Genomic DNA, 27,789 nt, shown 5'->3' with positions numbered 1-27,789 from the left:
TCATTACACATCTATTACCAAAGAGCATCTCTCATTAGACATCTATTACCAAAGAGCACCCCTCATTAGACATCTATTACCAAAGAGCACCCCTCATTACACATCTATTACCAAAGAGCACCCCTCATTATACATCTATTACCAAAGAGCACCCCTCATTAGACCTCTATTACCAAAGAGCACCCCTCATTAGACATATATTATCGAAGAGCACCCCTCATTGGACATCTATTACCAAAGAGCACCACTCATTAGATATCTATTACCAAAGAGCACTCCTCATTACACATCTATTACCAAAGAGCAACACTCATTAGACATCCATTACCAAAGAGTACCCCTTATTAGTCATCTATTACCAAAGAGCACTCCTCATTAGACATCTATTACCAAAGAGCACCCCTCATTAGACATCTAGTACCAAGGTACCCCTCATTATACATCTATTACCAAATATCACCACTCATTACACATCTTTTACCAAAGAGTACTCCTCATTAGACTTCTATTACCAAAGAGCACCCCTCATTACACATCTATTACCAAAGAACACCCCTCATTAGACATATATTACCAAAGAGCACCCCTCATTAGACATCTATTCCCAAAGCACCACTCATTAGACATCTATTACCAAAGAGGACCCCTCATTAGACATCTATTACCAAAGAGCACCACTCATTAGACATCTATTACCAAAGAGCACTCCTTATTACACATCTATTACCAAAGAGCACCCCTCATTAGACATCTATTCCCAAAGCACCCCTCATTAGACATCTATTACCAAAGAGCACCCCTCATTACACATCTATTACCAAAGAGCATCCCTCATTAGACATCTATTACCAAAGATCACCCCTCATTAGACATCTATTACCAAATAGCACCCCTCATTACACATCTATTACCAAAGAGCACCCCTCATTATACATCTATTACCAAAGAGCACCCCTCATTAGACCTCTATTACCAAAGAGCACCCCTCATTAGACATATATTATCGAAGAGCACCCCTCATTAGACATCTATTACCAAAGAGCACCACTCATTAGATATCTATTACCAAAGAGCACTCCTCATTAAACATCTATTACCAAAGAGCACCCCTCATTACACATCTATTACCAAAGAGCAACACTCATTAGACATCCATTACCAAAGAGTACCCCTTATTAGACATCTATTACCAAAGAGCACTCCTCATTAGACATCTATTACCAAAGAGCACCCCTCATTAGACATCTAGTACCAAGGTACCCCTCATTATACATCTATTACCAAAGAGCACCCCTCATTAGACATATATTACCAAAGAGCACCCCTCATTAGACATCTATTACCAACGAGCACCCCTCATTAGACATATATTAACAAAGAGCACCACTCATTAGACATTGATTACCAAAGAGCACTCCTCATTACACATCTATTACCAAAGAGCACCCCTCATTAGACATCTATTACCAAAGAGCACCACTCATTAGACATCTTTTACCAAAGAGCACTCCTTATTACACATCTATTACCAAAGCACCCCTCATTAGACATCTATTCCCAAAGCACCCCTCATTAGACATCTATTACCAAAGAGGACCCCTCATTAGACATCTATTACCAAAGAGCACCCCTCATTACACATCTATTACCAAAGAGCATCCCTCATTAGACATCTATTACCAAAGAGCACCACTCATTAGACATCTATTACCAAAGAGCACCACTCATTAGACATCTATTACCAAAGAGCACTCCTTATTACACATCTATTACCAAAGAGCACCCCTCATTAGACATCTATTCCCAAAGCACCCCTCATTAGACATCTATTACCAAAGAGGACCCCTCATTAGACATCTATTACCATAGAGCACCCCTCATTACACATCTATTACCAAAGAGCATCCCTCATTAGACATCTATTACCAAAGAGCACCCCTCATTACACATCTATTACCAAAGAGCATCCCTCATTATACATCTATTACCAAATATCACCACTCATTACACATCTTTTACCAAAGAGTACTCCTCATTAGACTTCTATTACCAAAGAGCACCCCTCATTACACATCTATTACCAAAGAACACCCCTCATTAGACATATATTACCAAAGAGCACCCCTCATTAGACATCTATTCCCAAAGCACCCCTCATTAGACATCTATTACCAAAGAGGACCCCTCATTAGACATCTATTACCAAAGAGCACTCCTCATTGCACATCTATTACCAAAGAGCAACACTCATTAGACATCTATTACCAAAGAGTACCCCTTATTAGACATCTATTACCAAAGAGCACCCCTCATTAGACATATATTACCAAAAAGCACCCCTCATTAGACATCTATTACCAACGAGCACCCCTCATTAGACATATATTAACAAAGAGCACCACTCATTAGACATCTATTACCAAAGAGCACTCCTTATTACACATCTATTACCAAAGCACCCCTCATTAGACATCTATTACCAAAGAGGACCCCTCATTAGACATCTATTACCAAAGAGCACCCCTCATTACACATCTATTACCAAAGAGCATCTCTCATTAGACATCTATTACCAAAGAGCACCCCTCATTAGACATCTATTACCAAAGAGCACCCCTCATTACACATCTATTACCAAAGAGCACCCCTCATTATACATCTATTACCAAAGAGCACCCCTCATTAGACATCTATTACCAAAGAGTACCCCTTATTAGTCATCTATTACCAAAGAGCACTCCTCATTAGACATCTATTACCAAAGAGCACCCCTCATTAGACATCTAGTACCAAGGTACCCCTCATTATACATCTATTACCAAATATCACCACTCATTACACATCTTTTACCAAAGAGTACTCCTCATTAGACTTCTATTACCAAAGAGCACCCCTCATTACACATCTATTACCAAAGAACACCCCTCATTAGACATATATTACCAAAGAGCACCCCTCATTAGACATCTATTCCCAAAGCACCACTCATTAGACATCTATTACCAAAGAGGACCCCTCATTAGACATCTATTACCAAAGAGCACCACTCATTAGACATCTATTACCAAAGAGCACTCCTTATTACACATCTATTACCAAAGAGCACCCCTCATTAGACATCTATTCCCAAAGCACCCCTCATTAGACATCTATTACCAAAGAGCACCCCTCATTACACATCTATTACCAAAGAGCATCCCTCATTAGACATCTATTACCAAAGATCACCCCTCATTAGACATCTATTACCAAATAGCACCCCTCATTACACATCTATTACCAAAGAGCACCCCTCATTACACATCTATTACCAAAGAGCACCCCTCATTATACATCTATTACCAAAGAGCACCCCTCATTAGACCTCTATTACCAAAGAGCACCCCTCATTAGACATATATTATCGAAGAGCACCCCTCATTAGACATCTATTACCAAAGAGCACCACTCATTAGATATCTATTACCAAAGAGCACTCCTCATTACACATCTATTACCAAAGAGCACCCCTCATTACACATCTATTACCAAAGAGCAACACTCATTAGACATCCATTACCAAAGAGTACCCCTTATTAGACATCTATTACCAAAGAGCACTCCTCATTAGACATCTATTACCAAAGAGCACCCCTCATTAGACATCTAGTACCAAGGTACCCCTCATTATACATCTATTACCAAAGAGCACCCCTCATTAGACATATATTACCAAAGAGCACCCCTCATTAGACATCTATTACCAACGAGCACCCCTCATTAGACATATATTAACAAAGAGCACCACTCATTAGACATTGATTACCAAAGAGCACTCCTCATTACACATCTATTACCAAAGAGCACCCCTCATTAGACATCTATTACCAAAGAGCACCATTCATTAGACATCTTATACCAAAGAGCACTCCTTATTACACATCTATTACCAAAGCACCCCTCATTAGACATCTATTCCCAAAGCACCCCTCATTAGACATCTATTACCAAAGAGGACCCCTCATTAGACATCTATTACCAAAGAGCACCCCTCATTACACATCTATTACCAAAGAGCATCCCTCATTAGACATCTATTACCAAAGAGCACCACTCATTAGACATCTATTACCAAAGAGCACCACTCATTAGACATCTATTACCAAAGAGCACTCCTTATTACACATCTATTACCAAAGAGCACCCCTCATTAGACATCTATTCCCAAAGCACCCCTCATTAGACATCTATTACCAAAGAGGACCCCTCATTAGACATCTATTACCATAGAGCACCCCTCATTACACATCTATTACCAAAGAGCATCCCTCATTAGACATCTATTACCAAAGAGCACCCCTCATTAGACATCTATTACCAAAGAGCACCCCTCATTACACATCTATTACCAAAGAGCACCCCTCATTACACATCTATTACCAAAGAGCACCCCTCATTATACATCTATTACCAAAGAGCACCCCTCATTAGACCTCTATTACCAAAGAGCACCCCTCATTAGACATCTATTATCGAAGAGCACCCCTCATTACACATCTATTACCAAAGAGCAACACTCATTAGACATCCATTACCAAAGAGTACCCCTTATTAGACATCTATTACCAAAGAGCACTCCTCATTAGACATCTATTACCAAAGAGCACCCCTTTATTAGACATCTAGTACCAAGGTACCCCTCATTATACATCTATTACCAAAGATCACCACTCATTACACATCTTTTACCAAAGAGTACTCCTCATTAGACTTCTATTACCAAAGAGCACCCCTCATTACACATCTATTACCAAAGAACACCCCTCATTAGACATATATTACCAAAGAGCACCCCTCATTAGACATCTATTACCAAAGCACCCCTCATTAGACATCTATTACCAAAGCAAACCTCATTAGACATATATTACCAAAGAGCACCCCTCATTAGACATCTATTACCAAAGAGAACCCCTCATTAGACATCTATTACCAAAGAGCACCCCTCATTAGACATATATTACCAAAGAGCACCCCTCATTAGACATCTATTACCAACGAGCACCCCTCATTAGACATATATTAACAAAGAGCACCACTCATTAGACATTGATTACCAAAAAGCACTCCTCATTACACATCTATTACCAAAGAGCACCCCTCATTAGACATCTATTACCAAAGAGCACCCCTCATTAGACATCTATTACCAAAGAGCACCCCTCATTACACATCTATTACCAAAGAGCACCCCTCATTATACATCTATTACCAAAGAGCACCCCTCATTAGACCTCTATTACCAAAGAGCACCCCTCATTAGACATATATTATCGAAGAGCACCCCTCATTGGACATCTATTACCAAAGATCACCACTCATTAGATATCTATTACCAAAGAGCACTCCTCATTACACATCTATTACCAAAGAGCAACACTCATTAGACATCCATTACCAAAGAGTACCCCTTATTAGTCATCTATTACCAAAGAGCACTCCTCATTAGACGTCTATTACCAAAGAGCACCCCTCATTAGACATCTAGTACCAAGGTACCCCTCATTATACATCTATTACCAAATATCACCACTCATTACACATATTTTACCAAAGAGTACTCCTCATTAGACTTCTATTACCAAAGAGCACCCCTCATTACACATCTATTACCAAAGAACACCCCTCATTAGACATATATTACCAAAGAGCACCCCTCATTAGACATCTATTCCCAAAGCACCACTCATTAGACATCTATTACCAAAGAGGACCCCTCATTAGACATCTATTACCAAAGAGCACCACTCATTAGACATCTATTACCAAAGAGCACTCCTTATTACACATCTATTACCAAAGAGCACCCCTCATTAGACATCTATTCCCAAAGCACCCCTCATTAGACATCTATTACCAAAGAGCACCCCTCATTACACATCTATTACCAAAGAGCATCCCTCATTAGACATCTATTACCAAAGATCACCCCTCATTAGACATCTATTACCAAAGAGCACCCCTCATTACACATCTATTACCAAAGAGCACCCCTCATTACACATCTATTACCAAAGAGCACCCCTCATTATACATCTATTACCAAAGAGCACCCCTCATTAGACCTCTATTACCAAAGAGCACCCCTCATTAGACATATATTATCGAAGAGCACCCCTCATTAGACATCTATTACCAAAGAGCACCACTCATTAGATATCTATTACCAAAGAGCACTCCTCATTACACATCTATTACCAAAGAGCACCCCTCATTACACATCTATTACCAAAGAGAACCCCTCATTAGACATCTATTACCAAAGAGCACCCCTCATTAGACATATATTACCAAAGAGCACCCCTCATTAGACATCTATTACCAACGAGCACCCCTCATTAGACATATATTAACAAAGAGCACCACTCATTAGACATTGATTACCAAAAAGCACTCCTCATTACACATCTATTACCAAAGAGCACCCCTCATTAGACATCTATTACCAAAGAGCACCCCTCATTAGACATCTATTACCAAAGAGCACCCCTCATTACACATCTATTACCAAAGAGCACCCCTCATTAGACCTCTATTACCAAAGAGCACCCCTCATTAGACATATATTATCGAAGAGCACCCCTCATTAGACATCTATTACCAAAGAGCACCACTCATTAGATATCTATTACCAAAGAGCACTCCTCATTACACATCTATTACCAAAGAGCACCCCTCATTACACATCTATTACCAAAGAGAACCCCTCATTAGACATCTATTACCAAAGAGCACCCCTCATTAGACATATATTACCAAAGAGCACCCCTCATTAGACATCTATTACCAACGAGCACCCCTCATTAGACATATATTAACAAAGAGCACCACTCATTAGACATTGATTACCAAAAAGCACTCCTCATTACACATCTATTACCAAAGAGCACCCCTCATTAGACATCTATTACCAAAGAGCACCCCTCATTAGACATCTATTACCAAAGAGCACCCCTCATTACACATCTATTACCAAAGAGCACCCCTCATTATACATCTATTACCAAAGAGCACCCCTCATTAGACCTCTATTACCAAAGAGCACCCCTCATTAGACATATATTATCGAAGAGCACCCCTCATTGGACATCTATTACCAAAGATCACCACTCATTAGATATCTATTACCAAAGAGCACTCCTCATTACACATCTATTACCAAAGAGCAACACTCATTAGACATCCATTACCAAAGAGTACCCCTTATTAGTCATCTATTACCAAAGAGCACTCCTCATTAGACATCTATTACCAAAGAGCACCCCTCATTAGACATCTAGTACCAAGGTACCCCTCATTATACATCTATTACCAAATATCACCACTCATTACACATCTTTTACCAAAGAGTACTCCTCATTAGACTTCTATTACCAAAGAGCACCCCTCATTACACATCTATTACCAAAGAACACCCCTCATTAGACATATATTACCAAAGAGCACCCCTCATTAGACATCTATTCCCAAAGCACCACTCATTAGACATCTATTACCAAAGAGGACCCCTCATTAGACATCTATTACCAAAGAGCACCACTCATTAGACATCTATTACCAAAAAGCACTCCTTATTACACATCTATTACCAAAGAGCACCCCTCATTAGACATCTATTCCCAAAGCACCCCTCATTAGACATCTATTACCAAAGAGCACCCCTCATTACACATCTATTACCAAAGAGCATCCCTCATTAGACATCTATTACCAAAGATCACCCCTCATTAGACATCTATTACCAAAGAGCACCCCTCATTACACATCTATTACCAAAGAGCACCCCTCATTACACATCTATTACCAAAGAGCACCCCTCATTATACATCTATTACCAAAGAGCACCCCTCATTAGACCTCTATTACCAAAGAGCACCCCTCATTAGACATATATTATCGAAGAGCACCCCTCATTAGACATCTATTACCAAAGAGCACCACTCATTAGATATCTATTACCAAAGAGCACTCCTCATTACACATCTATTACCAAAGAGCACCCCTCATTACACATCTATTACCAAAGAGCAACACTCATTAGACATCCATTACCAAAGAGTACCCCTCATTAGACATCTAGTACCAAGGTACCCCTCATTATACATCTATTACCAAAGAGCACCCCTCATTAGACATATATTACCAAAGAGCACCCCTCATTAGACATCTATTACCAACGAGCACCCCTCATTAGACATATATTAACAAAGAGCACCACTCATTAGACATTGATTACCAAAGAGCACTCCTCATTACACATCTATTACCAAAGAGCACCCCTCATTAGACATCTATTACCAAAGAGCACCACTCATTAGACATCTTTTACCAAAGAGCACTCCTTATTACACATCTATTACCAAAGCACCCCTCATTAGACATCTATTCCCAAAGAACCCCTCATTAGACATATATTACCAAAGAGGACCCCTCATTAGACATCTATTACCAAAGAGCACCCCTCATTACACATCTATTACCAAAGAGCATCCCTCATTAGACATCTATTACCAAAGAGCACCACTCATTAGACATCTATTACCAAAGAGCACCACTCATTAGACATCTATTACCAAAGAGCACTCCTTATTACACATCTATTACCAAAGAGCACCCCTCATTAGACATCTATTCCCAAAGCACCCCTCATTAGACATCTATTACCAAAGAGGACCCCTCATTAGACATCTATTACCATAGAGCACCCCTCATTACACATCTATTACCAAAGAGCATCCCTCATTAGACATCTATTACCAAAGAGCACCCCTCATTAGACATCTATTACCAAAGAGCACCCCTCATTACACATATATTACCAAAGAGCACCCCTCATTACACATCTATTACCAAAGATCACCACTCATTACACATCTTTTACCAAAGAGTACTCCTCATTAGACTTCTATTACCAAAGAGCACCCCTCATTACACATCTATTACCAAAGAACACCCCTCATTAGACATATATTACCAAAGAGCACCCCTCATTAGACATCTATTACCAAAGCACCCCTCATTAGACATCTATTACCAAAGCAAACCTCATTAGACATATATTACCAAAGAGCACCCCTCATTAGACATCTATTACCAAAGAGAACCCCTCATTAGACATCTATTACCAAAGAGCACCCCTCATTAGACATATATTACCAAAGAGCACCCCTCATTAGACATCTATTACCAACGAGCACCCCTCATTAGACATATATTAACAAAGAGCACCACTCATTAGACATTGATTACCAAAAAGCACTCCTCATTACACATCTATTACCAAAGAGCACCCCTCATTAGACATCTATTACCAAAGAGCACCACTCATTAGACATCTATTACCAAAGAGCACTCCTTATTACACATCTATTACCAAAGCACCCCTCATAAGACATCTATTCCCAAAGCACCCCTCATTAGACATCTATTACCAAAGATGACCCCTCATTAGACATCTATTACCAAAGAGCACCCCTCATTACACATCTATTACCAAAGAGCATCCCTCATTAGACATCTATTACCAAAGAGCACCAGTCATTAGACATCTATTACCAAAGAGCACTCCTTATTACACATCTATTACCAAAGAGCACCCCTCATTAGACATCTATTCCCAAAGCACCCCTCATTAGACATCTATTACCAAAGAGGACCCCTCATTAGACATCTATTACCAAAGAGCACCCCTCATTACACATCTATTACCAAAGAGCATCCCTCATTAGGCATCTATTACCAAAGAGCACCACTCATTAGACATCTATTACCAAAGAGCACCCCTCATTACACATCTATTACCAAAGAGCACCCCTCATTACACATCTATTACCAAAGAGCATCCCTCATTAGACATCTATTACCAAAGAGCATCCCTCATTAGACATCTATTACCAAAGAGCACCAGTCATTAGACATCTATTACCAAAGAGCACCAGTCATTAGACATCTATTACCAAAGAGCACTCCTTATTACACATCTATTACCAAAGAGCACCCCTCATTAGACATCTATTCCCAAAGCACCCCTCATTAGACATCTATTACCAAAGAGCACCCCTCATTAGACCTCTATTACCAAAGAGCACCCCTCATTAGACATCTATTATCGAAGAGCAGCCCTCATTAGACATCTATTACCAAAGAGCACCACTCATTAGATATCTATTACCAAAGAGCACTCCTCATTACACATCTATTACCAAAGAGCACCCCTCATTACACATCTATTACCAAAGAGCAACACTCATTAGACATCTGTTACCAAAGAGCACCCCTCATTACACATCTATTACCAAAGAGCACCCCTCATTAGACATCTATTACCAAAGAGCACCACTCATTAGACATCTATTACCAAAGAGCACTCCTTATTACACATCTATTACCAAAGAGCACCCCTCATTAGACATCTATTCCCAAAGCACCCCTCATTAGACATCTATTACCAAAGAGCACCCCTCATTACACATCTATTACCAAAGAGCATCCCTCATTAGACATCTATTACCAAAGATCACCCCTCATTAGACATCTATTACCAAAGAGCACCCCTCATTACACATCTATTACCAAAGAGCACCCCTCATTACACATCTATTACCAAAGAGCACCCCTCATTATACATCTATTACCAAAGAGCACCCCTCATTAGACCTCTATTACCAAAGAGCACCCCTCATTAGACATATATTATCGAAGAGCACCCCTCATTAGACATCTATTACCAAAGAGCACCACTCATTAGATATCTATTACCAAAGAGCACTCCTCATTACACATCTATTACCAAAGAGCACCCCTCATTACACATCTATTACCAAAGAGAACCCCTCATTAGACATCTATTACCAAAGAGCACCCCTCATTAGACATATATTACCAAAGAGCACCCCTCATTAGACATCTATTACCAACGAGCACCCCTCATTAGACATATATTAACAAAGAGCACCACTCATTAGACATTGATTACCAAAAAGCACTCCTCATTACACATCTATTACCAAAGAGCACCCCTCATTAGACATCTATTACCAAAGAGCACCACTCATTAGACATCTATTACCAAAGAGCACTCCTTATTACACATCTATTACCAAAGCACCCCTCATAAGACATCTATTCCCAAAGCACCCCTCATTAGACATCTATTACCAAAGATGACCCCTCATTAGACATCTATTACCAAAGAGCACCCCTCATTACACATCTATTACCAAAGAGCATCCCTCATTAGACATCTATTACCAAAGAGCACCAGTCATTAGACATCTATTACCAAAGAGCACTCCTTATTACACATCTATTACCAAAGAGCACCCCTCATTAGACATCTATTCCCAAAGCACCCCTCATTAGACATCTATTACCAAAGAGGACCCCTCATTAGACATCTATTACCAAAGAGCACCCCTCATTACACATCTATTACCAAAGAGCATCCCTCATTAGGCATCTATTACCAAAGAGCACCACTCATTAGACATCTATTACCAAAGAGCACCCCTCATTACACATCTATTACCAAAGAGCACCCCTCATTACACATCTATTACCAAAGAGCATCCCTCATTAGACATCTATTACCAAAGAGCATCCCTCATTAGACATCTATTACCAAAGAGCACCAGTCATTAGACATCTATTACCAAAGAGCACCAGTCATTAGACATCTATTACCAAAGAGCACTCCTTATTACACATCTATTACCAAAGAGCACCCCTCATTAGACATCTATTCCCAAAGCACCCCTCATTAGACATCTATTACCAAAGAGCACCCCTCATTAGACCTCTATTACCAAAGAGCACCCCTCATTAGACATCTATTATCGAAGAGCAGCCCTCATTAGACATCTATTACCAAAGAGCACCACTCATTAGATATCTATTACCAAAGAGCACTCCTCATTACACATCTATTACCAAAGAGCACCCCTCATTACACATCTATTACCAAAGAGCAACACTCATTAGACATCTGTTACCAAAGAGCACCCCTCATTACACATCTATTACCAAAGAGCACCCCTCATTAGACATCTATTACCAAAGAGCACCACTCATTAGACATCTATTACCAAAGAGCACTCCTTATTACACATCTATTACCAAAGAGCACCCCTCATTAGACATCTATTCCCAAAGCACCCCTCATTAGACATCTATTACCAAAGAGCACCCCTCATTACACATCTATTACCAAAGAGCATCCCTCATTAGACATCTATTACCAAAGATCACCCCTCATTAGACATCTATTACCAAAGAGCACCCCTCATTACACATCTATTACCAAAGAGCACCCCTCATTACACATCTATTACCAAAGAGCACCCCTCATTATACATCTATTACCAAAGAGCACCCCTCATTAGACCTCTATTACCAAAGAGCACCCCTCATTAGACATATATTATCGAAGAGCACCCCTCATTAGACATCTATTACCAAAGAGCACCACTCATTAGATATCTATTACCAAAGAGCACTCCTCATTACACATCTATTACCAAAGAGCACCCCTCATTACACATCTATTACCAAAGAGAACCCCTCATTAGACATCTATTACCAAAGAGCACCCCTCATTAGACATATATTACCAAAGAGCACCCCTCATTAGACATCTATTACCAACGAGCACCCCTCATTAGACATATATTAACAAAGAGCACCACTCATTAGACATTGATTACCAAAAAGCACTCCTCATTACACATCTATTACCAAAGAGCACCCCTCATTAGACATCTATTACCAAAGAGCACCCCTCATTAGACATCTATTACCAAAGAGCACCCCTCATTACACATCTATTACCAAAGAGCACCCCTCATTAGACCTCTATTACCAAAGAGCACCCCTCATTAGACATATATTATCGAAGAGCACCCCTCATTAGACATCTATTACCAAAGAGCACCACTCATTAGATATCTATTACCAAAGAGCACTCCTCATTACACATCTATTACCAAAGAGCACCCCTCATTACACATCTATTACCAAAGAGAACCCCTCATTAGACATCTATTACCAAAGAGCACCCCTCATTAGACATATATTACCAAAGAGCACCCCTCATTAGACATCTATTACCAACGAGCACCCCTCATTAGACATATATTAACAAAGAGCACCACTCATTAGACATTGATTACCAAAAAGCACTCCTCATTACACATCTATTACCAAAGAGCACCCCTCATTAGACATCTATTACCAAAGAGCACCCCTCATTAGACATCTATTACCAAAGAGCACCCCTCATTACACATCTATTACCAAAGAGCACCCCTCATTATACATCTATTACCAAAGAGCACCCCTCATTAGACCTCTATTACCAAAGAGCACCCCTCATTAGACATATATTATCGAAGAGCACCCCTCATTGGACATCTATTACCAAAGATCACCACTCATTAGATATCTATTACCAAAGAGCACTCCTCATTACACATCTATTACCAAAGAGCAACACTCATTAGACATCCATTACCAAAGAGTACCCCTTATTAGTCATCTATTACCAAAGAGCACTCCTCATTAGACATCTATTACCAAAGAGCACCCCTCATTAGACATCTAGTACCAAGGTACCCCTCATTATACATCTATTACCAAATATCACCACTCATTACACATCTTTTACCAAAGAGTACTCCTCATTAGACTTCTATTACCAAAGAGCACCCCTCATTACACATCTATTACCAAAGAACACCCCTCATTAGACATATATTACCAAAGAGCACCCCTCATTAGACATCTATTCCCAAAGCACCACTCATTAGACATCTATTACCAAAGAGGACCCCTCATTAGACATCTATTACCAAAGAGCACCACTCATTAGACATCTATTACCAAAGAGCACTCCTTATTACACATCTATTACCAAAGAGCACCCCTCATTAGACATCTATTCCCAAAGCACCCCTCATTAGACATCTATTACCAAAGAGCACCCCTCATTACACATCTATTACCAAAGAGCATCCCTCATTAGACATCTATTACCAAAGATCACCCCTCATTAGACATCTATTACCAAAGAGCACCCCTCATTACACATCTATTACCAAAGAGCACCCCTCATTACACATATATTACCAAAGAGCACCCCTCATTATACATCTATTACCAAAGAGCACCCCTCATTAGACCTCTATTACCAAAGAGCACCCCTCATTAGACATATATTATCGAAGAGCACCCCTCATTAGACATCTATTACCAAAGAGCACCACTCATTAGATATCTATTACCAAAGAGCACTCCTCATTACACATCTATTACCAAAGAGCACCCCTCATTACACATCTATTACCAAAGAGCAACACTCATTAGACATCCATTACCAAAGAGTACCCCTCATTAGACATCTAGTACCAAGGTACCCCTCATTATACATCTATTACCAAAGAGCACCCCTCATTAGACATATATTACCAAAGAGCACCCCTCATTAGACATCTATTACCAACGAGCACCCCTCATTAGACATATATTAACAAAGAGCACCACTCATTAGACATTGATTACCAAAGAGCACTCCTCATTACACATCTATTACCAAAGAGCACCCCTCATTAGACATCTATTACCAAAGAGCACCACTCATTAGACATCTTTTACCAAAGAGCACTCCTTATTACACATCTATTACCAAAGCACCCCTCATTAGACATCTATTCCCAAAGAACCCCTCATTAGACATATATTACCAAAGAGGACCCCTCATTAGACATCTATTACCAAAGAGCACCCCTCATTACACATCTATTACCAAAGAGCATCCCTCATTAGACATCTATTACCAAAGAGCACCACTCATTAGACATCTATTACCAAAGAGCACCACTCATTAGACATCTATTACCAAAGAGCACTCCTTATTACACATCTATTACCAAAGAGCACCCCTCATTAGACATCTATTCCCAAAGCACCCCTCATTAGACATCTATTACCAAAGAGGACCCCTCATTAGACATCTATTACCATAGAGCACCCCTCATTACACATCTATTACCAAAGAGCATCCCTCATTAGACATCTATTACCAAAGAGCACCCCTCATTAGACATCTATTACCAAAGAGCACCCCTCATTACACATATATTACCAAAGAGCACCCCTCATTACACATCTATTACCAAAGATCACCACTCATTACACATCTTTTACCAAAGAGTACTCCTCATTAGACTTCTATTACCAAAGAGCACCCCTCATTACACATCTATTACCAAAGAACACCCCTCATTAGACATATATTACCAAAGAGCACCCCTCATTAGACATCTATTACCAAAGCACCCCTCATTAGACATCTATTACCAAAGCAAACCTCATTAGACATATATTACCAAAGAGCACCCCTCATTAGACATCTATTACCAAAGAGAACCCCTCATTAGACATCTATTACCAAAGAGCACCCCTCATTAGACATATATTACCAAAGAGCACCCCTCATTAGACATCTATTACCAACGAGCACCCCTCATTAGACATATATTAACAAAGAGCACCACTCATTAGACATTGATTACCAAAAAGCACTCCTCATTACACATCTATTACCAAAGAGCACCCCTCATTAGACATCTATTACCAAAGAGCACCACTCATTAGACATCTATTACCAAAGAGCACTCCTTATTACACATCTATTACCAAAGCACCCCTCATAAGACATCTATTCCCAAAGCACCCCTCATTAGACATCTATTACCAAAGATGACCCCTCATTAGACATCTATTACCAAAGAGCACCCCTCATTACACATCTATTACCAAAGAGCATCCCTCATTAGACATCTATTACCAAAGAGCACCAGTCATTAGACATCTATTACCAAAGAGCACTCCTTATTACACATCTATTACCAAAGAGCACCCCTCATTAGACATCTATTCCCAAAGCACCCCTCATTAGACATCTATTACCAAAGAGGACCCCTCATTAGACATCTATTACCAAAGAGCACCCCTCATTACACATCTATTACCAAAGAGCATCCCTCATTAGGCATCTATTACCAAAGAGCACCACTCATTAGACATCTATTACCAAAGAGCACCCCTCATTACACATCTATTACCAAAGAGCACCCCTCATTACACATCTATTACCAAAGAGCATCCCTCATTAGACATCTATTACCAAAGAGCATCCCTCATTAGACATCTATTACCAAAGAGCACCAGTCATTAGACATCTATTACCAAAGAGCACCAGTCATTAGACATCTATTACCAAAGAGCACTCCTTATTACACATCTATTACCAAAGAGCACCCCTCATTAGACATCTATTCCCAAAGCACCCCTCATTAGACATCTATTACCAAAGAGCACCCCTCATTAGACCTCTATTACCAAAGAGCACCCCTCATTAGACATCTATTATCGAAGAGCAGCCCTCATTAGACATCTATTACCAAAGAGCACCACTCATTAGATATCTATTACCAAAGAGCACTCCTCATTACACATCTATTACCAAAGAGCACCCCTCATTACACATCTATTACCAAAGAGCAACACTCATTAGACATCTGTTACCAAAGAGCACCCCTCATTACACATCTATTACCAAAGAGCACCCCTCATTAGACATCTATTACCAAAGAGTACTCCTCATTAGACATCTATTGCCAAAGAGCACCCCTCATTACACATCTATTACCAAAGCATCCCTCATTAGACATCTATTACCAACAAGCACCCCTCATTAGACATCTATTACCAAAGAGCACCCCTCATTACATATCTATTACCAAAGCACCCCTCATTAGACATCTATTACCAAAGAGCACCCCTTATTAGACATATATTACCAAAGAGCACCCCTCATTAGACATCTATTACCAAAGAGCACTCCTCATTACACATCTATTACCAAAGAGCACTCCTCATTAGACATCTATTACCAAAGAGCACTCCTCATTACACATCTATTACCAAAGAACACCACTCATTAGACATCTATTACCAAAGAGCACCCCTCATTAGACATCTATTACCAAAGAGCACTCCTCATTACACATCTATTACCAAAGCACCCCTCATTAGACATCTATTACCAAAGACCACCCCTCATTAGACATCTATTACCAAAGAGCACCCCTCATCAGACATCTATTACCAAAGAGCACCGCTCATTACACATCTAATACCAAAGAGCACCGATTATTACACATCTATTACCAAAGAGCACCCCTCATTAGACATTTATTATCAAAGAGCACCCCTCATTACACATCTATTACCAAAGAGCACCCCTCATTAGACCTCTATTACCAAAGAAGCACTGCTGCTCTATTTTAGTTACATTTATTTGACTGCTTTATTGTGTTACAAGTTGAGGTGAAGATGGTGTATTTATCTCTGTTACCCGATGCATGTGGAGGCTTCTTCTTCTTCTGGGCTTTCAGGCCTTTCAGGCTGAGTTTGACCTTGTCCTTTCCATCCCTCATCCCATTGTCCTTCAGCTGACAGGGAGAGAGGAGGAGACATACACTTTAAATGCTCATTGAAAACTGGGCAACAACACTCTGGTCTTACATTTGAATGATATGACAGTGAATGTAAAGAGAAGGTAGCGATGGAAAGAGAAGAGACAGGGGAAATACAGAAGTACGATCTTCATTTGAGCCCGTTTGCTACAGCAGGAAAATAATCCTGTAGCAACAGGAAATGTTCATTATTATGTGGATTTTAATTAATGGAATTTCTGTACTGTCATGGAAAAAAGTTTTGAGAATGACACAAATGTTAATTTTCACAAAGTCTGCTGCCTCAGTTTGTATGATGGCAGTTTGCATATACTACAGAATGTTATGAAGAGTGATCAGATGAATTGCAATTAATTGCAAAGTCCCTCTGCCATGCAAATGAACTGAATCCTCAAAAACCATTTCCACTGCATTTCAGCCCTGCCACAAAAGGACCAGCTGACATCATGTCAGTGATTCTCTCGTTAACACGGGTGCGAGTGTTGACGAGGACAAGGCTGGAGATCACTCTGTCATGCTGATTGAGTTCGAATAACAGACTGGAAGCTTCAAAAGGAGGGTGGTGCTTGGAATCATTGTTCTTCCTCTGTCAACCATGGTTACCTGCAAGGAAACATGTGCCGTCATCATTGCTTTGCACAAAAAAGGGCTTCACAGGCAATGGTATTGCTGCCAGTAAGAATGCACTTAAATCAACCATTTATCGGATCATCAAGAACTTCAAGGAGAGGCGGTTCAATTGTTGTGAAGAAGGCTTCAGGGCGCCCACGAAAGTCCAGCAAGCACCAGGAACGTCTTCTAAAGTTGATTCAGCTGCGGGATCGGGGCACCACCAGTACAGATCTAGCTCAGGAATGGCAGCAGGCAGGTGTGAGTGCATCTGCACGCACAGTGAGGATGGCCTGGTGTCAAGAAGGGCAGCAAAGAAGCAACTTCTCTCCAGGAAAAATATCAGTCCTGTGTCATGCCAACAGTAAAGCAACCTGAGACCATCCATGTGTGGGGTTGCTTCTCAGCCAAGGGAGTGGGCTCACTCACAATTTTGCCCTAAGAACACAGCCATGAATAAAGAATGGTACCAACACATCCTCCGAGAACAACTTCTCCAAACCATCCAGGAACAGTTTGGTGACGAACAATGTCTTTTCCAGCATGATGGAGCACCTTGCCATAAGGCAAAAGTGATAACTAAGTGGCTCGGGGAACAAAACATTGATATTTTTGATCCATGGCCAGGAAACTCCCCAGACCGTAATCCTATTGAGAACTTGTGGTCAATCCTCAAGAGGCGGGTGGACAAACAAAAACCCACAAATTCTGACAAACTCCAAGCATTAATTATGCAAGAATGGGCTGCCATCAGTCAGGATGTGGCCCAGAAGTTAATTGACAGCATGCCAGGGCGGATTGCAAAGGTCTTGAAAAAGAAGGGTCAACTGTCAGGTGCGTGAATGAGGACCCAAAAGCGAATTAACGTTAACAGAGCTTCTTTAATAACAAAACAAAACGTAGGCTCAGATGGACCGGCAGGTTCCGACAGGACAGGACAAGGTTGCAGCAAACATGACGATAGTCTGGTTCAGGCATGAACAACACAAACAAGAATCCGACAAAGACAGGAGCAGAAACAGAGAGAGATATAGGGACCTAATCAGAGGGAAAAAGGGAACAGGTGGGAAAAGGGGTGGATGAGGTAGTCAGAGAAGACAAGGAACAGCTGGGGGAAAGAGGGACAGAAACGGTAACCTAGTACGACCAGCAGAGGGAGACAGGGTGAAAGGAAAGGACAGAAAGACACAACATGACAATACATGACAGTACCCCCCCACTCACCGAGCGCCTCCTGGCGCACTCGAGGAGGAAACCTGGCGGCAACGGAGGAAATCCTCGATCAGCGCACGGTCCAGCACGTCCCGAGAGGGAACCCAACTCCTCTCCTCAGGACCGTACCCCTCCCAATCTACGAGGTACTGGTGACCACGGCCCCGAGGACGCATGTCCAAAATCCTACGGACCCTGTAGATGGGTGCGCCCTCGACAAGGATGGGGGGGGGGGGGGAAGACGAGCGGGGGCGCGAAGAACGGGCTTGATACAGGAGACATGGAAGACCGGGTGGACGCGACGAAGGTATCGCGGAAGAAGAAGTCGAACTGCGACAGGATTAATGACCCGAGAAATACGGAACGGACCAATGAACCGCGGGGTCAACTTGCGAGAAGCCGTCTTAAGGGGAAGGTTCTGAGTGGAGAGCCAAACTCTCTGACCGCGACAATATCTAGGACTCTTAGTTCTACGCTTATTAGCAGCCCTCACAGTCTGCGTCCTATAACGGCAAAGTGCAGACCTGACCCTCTTCCAGGTGCGCTCGCAACGTTGGACAAAAGCCTGAGCGGAGGGGACGCTGGACTCGGCGAACTGAGATGAGAACAGCGGAGGCTGGTACCCGAGGCTACTCTGAAAAGGAGATAGCCCGGTCGCAGACGAAGGAAGCGAGTTGTGGGCGTATTCTGCCCAGGGGAGCTGTTCTGACCAAGACGCAGGGTTGCGAAAAGAAAGACTGCGTAAGATGCGACCAATAGTCTGATTGGCCCGTTCTGCTTGACCGTTAGACTGGGGGTGAAAGCCGGAAGAGAGACTGACGGAAGCCCCAATCAAACGGCAAAACTCCCTCCAAAATTGAGACGTGAATTGCGGACCTCTGTCCGAAACGACGTCTGACGGAAGGCCATGAATTCTGAAAACATTCTTGATGATGATTTGTGCCGTCTCTTTAGCAGAAGGAAGCTTAGCAAGGGGAATGAAATGAGCCGCCTTAGAGAACCTATCGACAACCGTAAGAATAACAGTCTTCCCCGCTGACGAAGGCAGTCCGGTGACAAAATCTAAGGTGATGTGAGACCACGGTCGAGAGGGAATGGGAAGCGGCCTGAGACGGCCGGCAGGAGGGGAGTTACCGGACTTAGTCTGCGCGCAGACCGAACAAGCAGCCACGAAACGACGCGTGTCATGCTCCCGGGTGGGCCACCAGAAACGCTGGCGAATGGAAGCAAGCGTACCCCGAACGCCAGGGTGGCCGGCTAACTTGGCAGAGTGAGCCCACTGAAGAACGGCCAGACGAGTAGGAACGGGAACGAAAAGAAGGTTCCTAGGACAAGCGCGCGGCGACGGAGTGTGAGTGAGCGCTTGCTTTACCTGCCTCTCAATTCCCCAGACAGTCAACCCGACAACACGCCCCTCAGGGAGAATCCCCTCGGGGTCAGTGGAGGCTACTGAAGAACTGAAGAGACGAGATAAAGCATCAGGCTTGGTGTTCTTAGAGCCCGGACGATAAGAAATCACGAACTCGAAACGAGCGAAAAACAGCGCCCAACGCGCCTGACGCGCATTAAGTCGTTTGGCAGAACGGATGTACTCAAGGTTCCTATGGTCAGTCCAAACGACAAAAGGAACGGTCGCCCCCTCCAACCACTGTCGCCATTCGCCTAGGGCTAACCGGATGGCGAGCAGTTCGCGGTTTCCCACATCATAGTTACGTTCCGACGGCGACAGGCGATGAGAAAAATACGCGCATGGGTGGACCTTGTCGTCAGAGAGGGAGCGCTGAGAAAGAATGGCTCCCACGCCCACCTCTGACGCGTCAACCTCGACAACGAACTGTCTAGAGACGTCAGGTTTAACAAGGATAGGAGCGGATGTAAAACGATTCTTGAGGAGATCAAAAGCTCCCTGGGCGGAAACGGACCACTTAAAGCACGTCTTGACAGAAGTAAGGGCTGTGAGAGGAGCTGCCACCTGACCGAAATTACGGATGAAACGACGATAGAAGTTCGCGAAGCCGAGAAAGCGCTGCAGCTCGACGCGTGACTTAGGGGCGGGCCAATCAATGACAGCTTGGACCTTAGCGGGATCCATCTTAATGCCTTCAGCGGAAATAACAGAACCGAGAAATGTGACGGAGGAGGCATGAAAAGTGCACTTCTCAGCCTTCACAAAAAGACAATTCTCTAAAAGGCGCTGGAGGACACGTCGAACGTGCTGAACATGAATCTGGAGTGACGGTGAAAAAATCAGGATATCGTCAAGGTAAACGAAAACAAAGATGTTCAGCATGTCTCTCAGGACATCATTGACTAATGCCTGAAAGACAGCTGGAGCGTTAGCGAGGCCGAAAGGAAGAACCCGGTATTCAAAGTGCCCTAACGGAGTGTAAAACGCCGTCTTCCACTCGTCCCCCTCCCTGATGCGCACGAGATGGTAAGCGTTACGAAGGTCCAACTTAGTGAAAAACCTGGCTCCCTGCAGGATCTCGAAGGCTGAAGACATAAGAGGAAGCGGATAACGATTCTTCACTGTTATGTCATTCAGCCCTCGATAATCTATGCAGGGGCGCAGAGACCCGTCCTTCTTCTTGACAAAAAAAACCCCCGCTCCGGCGGGAGAGGAGGAGGGGACTATGGTACCGGCGTCAAGAGCTACAGACAAATAATCCTCGAGAGCCTTACGTTCGGGAGCCGACAGAGAGTATAGTCTACCCCGGGGGGGAGTGGTTCCCGGAAGGAGATCAATACTACAATCATACGACCGGTGTGGAGGAAGAGAGGTGGCCCTGGACCGACTGAACACCGTGCGCAGATCGTGATATTCCTCCGGCACCCCTGTCAAATCACCAGGCTCCTCCTGTGAAGAAGAGACAGAGGAAACAGGAGGGATAGCAGACATTAAACATTTCACATGACAAGAGACGTTCCAGGAGAGGATAGAATTACTAGACCAATTAATGGAAGGATTATGACAAACTAGCCAGGGATGGCCCAAAACAACAGGTGTAAAAGGTGAACGAAAAATCAAAAAAGAAATGGTTTCGCTATGATTACCAGAAACAGTGAGGGTTAAAGGTAGCGTCTCACGCTGAATCCTGGGGAGAGGACTACCATCCAGGGCGAACAAGGCCGTGGACTCCCTTAACTGTCTGAGAGGAACGTCATGTTCCCGAGCCCAGGTCTCGTCCATAAAACAGCCCTCCGCCCCAGAGTCTATTAAGGCACTGCAGGAAGCTGACGAACCGGTCCAGCGTAGATGGACCGACAAGGTAGTGCAGGATCTTGAAGGAGAGACAGGAGTAGTAGCGCTCACCAGTAGCCCTCCGCTTACTGATGAGCTCTGGCTTTTACTGGACATGAAGTGACAAAATGACCAGCAGAACCGCAATAGAGACAGAGGCGGTTGGTGATTCTCCGTTCCCTCTCCTTAGTCGAGATGCGGATACCTCCCAGCTGCATAGGCTCAGCTCCCGAGCCGGCAGAGGAAGATGGTAGTGATGCGGAGAGGGGGGCAACGGAGAACGCGAGCTCCTTTCCACGAGCTCGGTGACGAAGATCAACCCGTCGCTCAATGCGAATAGCGAGTTCAATCAAGGAATCCACGCTGGAAGGAACCTCCCGGGAGAGAATCTCATCCTTTACCTCTGCGCGGAGACCCTCCAGAAGACGAGCGAGCAAAGCCGGCTCGTTCCAGCCACTGGAGGCAGCAAGAGTGCGAAACTCAATAGAGTAGTCAGTTATGGATCGATTGCCTTGACATAGGGAAGACAGGGCCCTGGAAGCCTCCTCCCCAAAAACAGATCGATCAAAAACCCGTATCATCTCCTCCTTAAAGTCCTGATACTGGTTAGTACACTCAGCCCTTGCCTCCCAGATTGCCGTGCCCCACTCACGAGCCCGTCCAGTAAGGAGAGATATGACGTAGGCGACACGAGCAGTGCTCCTGGCGTAAGTGTTGGGCTGGAGAGAAAACACAATATCACACTGGGTGAGGAACGAGCGGCATTCAGTGGGCTCCCCAGAGTAACACGGCGGGTTATTGATTCTGGGCTCCGGAGATTCGAAAGCCCTGGAAGTGGCCGGTGGATCGAGGCGGAGATGGTGAACCTGTTCTGTGAGGTTGGAGACTTGGGTGGCCAGGGTTTCAACGGCATGTCGAGCAGCAGACAATTCCTGCTCGTGTCTGCCTAGCATCGCTCCCTGGATCTCGACGGCTAAGTGGAGAGGATCCGAAGTCGCTGGGTCCATTCTTGGTCGGATTCTTCTGTCAGGTGCGTGAATGAGGACCCAAAAGCGAATTAACGTTAACAGAGCTTCTTTAATAACAAAACAAAACGTAGGCTCAGATGGACCGGCAGGTTCCGACAGGACAGGACAAGGTTGCAGCAAACATGACGATAGTCTGGTTCAGGCATGAACAACACAAACAAGAATCCGACAAAGGCAGGAGCAGAAACAGAGAGAGATATAGGGACCTAATCAGAGGGAAAAAGGGAACAGGTGGGAAAAGGGGTGGATGAGGTAGTCAGAGAAGACAAGGAACAGCTGGGGGAAAGAGGGACAGAAACGGTAACCTAGTACGACCAGCAGAGGGAGACAGGGTGAAAGGAAAGGACAGAAAGACACAACATGACAATACATGACATCAACACTGCAAATATTGACTCTTTGCATCAACTTCATGTAATTGTCAATAAAAGCCTTTGACACTTATGAAATGCTTGTAATTATACTTCAGTATTCCATAGTAACATTTGACAAAAATATCTAAAGACACTGAAGCAGCAAACTTTGTGGAAATTAATATTTGTGTCATTCTCAAAACTTGATGCCACGACTGTATTGGTCGAAAAAAAATTCATAATGTTTCGTAAAAATCAAGTCTGAAATTACAAAATGGAAACGACAAACCTCAGAATCCCTTTTAAACCTCAAATACACTACAAGTTTAAATGTCCTGCATTGCAGGAAAGTTCTCCTGCAACAGGGTGATCAAATTAAGATCCTACATCTGTAGATCACGTTTGTTTGCACCTTCTATTACCAACAATTTGCACGTATGGCCAGGATGCTTTAAGGATCTGTGAAAGCTATTGGTTCATATTCCATGCATGTATTATATAACAGATCTAGTACTCAGCAACACATTTCTGATAGCAACAGTGGAATTGTATGTTTCACTACACATTAACATATGCATGTGTTTGTTGTCATGATGGTTGCCATGATGACTGAAACATGGTTGTCATGTCATGATGGACAGATCGTCTCCTAGACAATAATACAGAGAAGGGCTTAAATGTCATCTCATATTGTATGATGTCATCTCCAACTACTGTGTGTGTGTGTGTGTGTGTGTGTGTGTGTGTGTGTGTGTGTGGGATCATACACACACATAGCATGTCATCTATACCGCCCCTCTCTCCACCAGAGTCCCTAAACATTAGAGGCCCAGAAGGTGATACTACTGTATGTATACGTCCCAAATAGCACCCTATTCCTGATATAGCGCACTAAGTTTAACCAGGGCCCATATATACTTTATATCGCGAATATATATATATATATATATAGGGATTAGTGTGCCATTTGGGACCTAACCAAGATAATAATGCTGACATTATAGATGTTTGCTTTACCCATCTACACCCGGACCCAGATACCCCCTGGACCCAGAGACCCCCTTGACCCAGAGACCCCCTGGACCCAGATACCCCCTGGACCCAGAGACCCCCGGGACCCAGAGACCCCCGGGACCCAGAGACCCCCAGGACCCAGAGACTCCCGGGACCCAGAGACCCCCCAGGACCCAGAGACCCCCAGGACCCAGAGTCCCCCAGGACCCAGAGGAGGCAGACAAGGAGGAGGAAGAGGCTGATGACGGTGTGTGGGGTTGTTTGTCAGGTCCAGTTGGTGTTAGCTTCGTCCCGGCTGGTTTCTGACCGTGACAAGGGTTGGGGTCGTACACCTTGGCCAGAGAGTTGACCAGACTGCAGAGCAGTCAACCACAGTCACTTGCCGCTTAAAAGTAACGCAATCTTCCGCGCAATGTCCCCTCTGTGGTAATACTCCACCCAGAAGTCTGACCGATTGACCCTTCGACCGCTGTATCCTCTTCACAGTGGGTGACTAAAGTCAGATCAGTCCAATCACAGGCTTGTTACAAAGACCAACGAAAAGGAAAATCCTTTCACAAAGAAACAGTGAAGAGACTGTGAAGGGAGACAGAGAACAGAGAGAGGACAGGACATACAGGCTGTTTGCCAGTAAATCATCTCCTCTTCCTAGCTAGAGAGACAGTAGGAGTTTTAAGAACAGCGTGGGGCACAGGAGTGTCCTCCATGTGGAGGGGGTGTTAAGGGGTGAGGAGGGGCTGTGGAGGGGGTGAGGAAAGGGTGTGGGGGTGTGTGGAGGGGGATGCAAGGAATTGCTGTGTGACATCCGAGACACTTCAAAAGCTTCCAGTCAGGTGTCACAATCCTGAGATTGCGAGCAGTAACAAGCCACGGCTAAAAACAAATCAGCTGCTGCAGTAAAGAGTGAGAAAAGTGAGGGACAGTTCAGACCATTATTAACCCTGTTGTATTGTCTTGGCTGTGATGTTCTCTCATTGTTCTGGTTTGTGTATGTATGTGTGTGTGCGTGTGCATAAACAGTGCCTTGCGAAAGTATTCGGCCCCTTTGAACTTTGCGACCTTTTGCCACATTTCAGGCTTCAAACATAAAGATATAAAACTGTATTTTTTTGTGAAGAATCAACAACAAGTGGGACACAATCATGAAGTGGAACGACATTTATTGGATATTTCAAACTTTTTTAACAAATCAAAAACTGAAAAATTGGGCGTGCAAAATTATTCAGCCCCTTTACTTTCAGTGCAGCAAACTCTCTCCAGAAGTTCAGTGAGGATCTCTGAATGATGCAATGTTGTGTAATCAAGTCTCCGTATAAATGCACCTGCACTGTGATAGTCTCAGAGGTCCGTTAAAAGCGCAGAGAGCATCATGAAGAACAAGGAACACACCAGGCAGGTCCGAGATACTGTTGTGAAGAAGTTTAAAGCCGGATTTGGATACAAAAAGATTTCCCAAGCTTTAAACATCCCAAGGAGCACTGTGCAAGCGATAATATTGAAATGGAAGGAGTATCAGACCACTGCAAATCTACCAAGACCTGGCCGTCCCTCTAAACTTTCAGCTCATACAAGGAGAAGACTGATCAGAGATGCAGCCAAGAGGCCCATGATCACTCTGGATGAACTGCAGAGATCTACAGCTGAGGTGGGAGACTCTGTCCATAGGACAACAATCAGTTGTATATTGCACAAATCTGGCCTTTATGGAAGAGTGGCAAGAAGAAAGCCATTTCTTAAAGATATCCATAAAAAGTGTTGTTTAAAGTTTGCCACAAGCCACCTGGGAGACACACCAAACATGTGGAAGAAGGTGCTCTGGTCAGATGAAACCAAAATTGAACTTTTTGGCAACAATGCAAAACGTTATGTTTGGCGTAAAAGCAACACAGCTGAACACACCATCCCCACTGTCAAACATGGTGGTGGCAGCATCATGGTTTGGGCCTGCTTTTCTTCAGCAGGGACAGGGAAGATGGTTAAAATTGATGGGAAGATGGATGGAGACAAATAAAGGACCATTCTGGAAGAAAACCTGATGGAGTCTGCAAAAGACCTGAGACTGGGACGGAGATTTGTCTTCCAACAAGACAATGATCCAAAACATAAAGCAAAATCTACAATGGAATGGTTCAAAAATAAACATATCCAGGTGTTAGAATGGCCAAGTCAAAGTCCAGACCTGAATCCAATCGAGAATCTGTGGAAAGAACTGAAAACTGCTGTTCACAAATGCTCTCCATCCAACCTCACTGAGCTCGAGCTGTTTTGCAAGGAGGAATGGGAAAAAATGTCAGTCTCTCGATGTGCAAAACTGATAGAGACATACCCCAAGCGACTTACAGCTGTAATCGCAGCAAAAGGTGGTGCTACAAAGTATTAACTTAAGGGGGCTGAATAATTTTGCACGCCCAATTTTTCAGTTTTTGATTTGTTAAAAAAGTTTGAAATATCCAATAAATGTCGTTCCACTTCATGATTGTGTCCCACTTGTTGTTGATTCTTCACAAAAAAATACAGTTTTATATCTTTATGTTTGAAGCCTGAAATGTGGCAAAAGGTCGCAAAGTTCAAGGGGGCCGAATACTTTCGCAAGGCACTGTACATGGAACTTAGATAAACTTCTCCTTACTGCAACCGCTGTGTCAGATTTTTTTTTTACTTTACGGAAAAATGCAATAATCTGAGTGTGGCGCTCAGAGACCAAAACAGCCAAAGAGATATCTGCCATGTTGTGTAGTCAACTTTAGTCAGAAATAGCA

The 27,789-nt window shown here is 43.0% G+C and overlaps 1 protein-coding gene across 2 annotated transcripts in view; it reads right to left on the bottom strand.

The window, feature by feature from the left end:
- The window catches only part of mylk4b (myosin light chain kinase family, member 4b), a 96,145-nt gene that overhangs the window by 28,109 nt on the left and 40,247 nt on the right, over nt 1-27,789 (bottom strand). For both annotated transcript variants that reach the window (XM_036978539.2, XM_090236133.1), the window contains one exon: nt 17,453-17,549. In XM_036978539.2, the coding sequence (XP_036834434.2) occupies nt 17,453-17,549 (97 nt within the window). The remainder of the gene's footprint in view (nt 1-17,452; nt 17,550-27,789) is intronic.

Source organism: Oncorhynchus mykiss, chromosome 5 (genome assembly GCF_057628025.1).
Source record: "Oncorhynchus mykiss isolate SJ-2025 chromosome 5, ASM5762802v1, whole genome shotgun sequence".
In the NCBI taxonomy this organism is placed as follows: domain Eukaryota; kingdom Metazoa; phylum Chordata; class Actinopteri; order Salmoniformes; family Salmonidae; genus Oncorhynchus; species Oncorhynchus mykiss.
The sequence above is the reverse complement of the archived record's forward strand: the minus strand, read 5'-3'. Positions and strand labels throughout refer to the sequence as shown.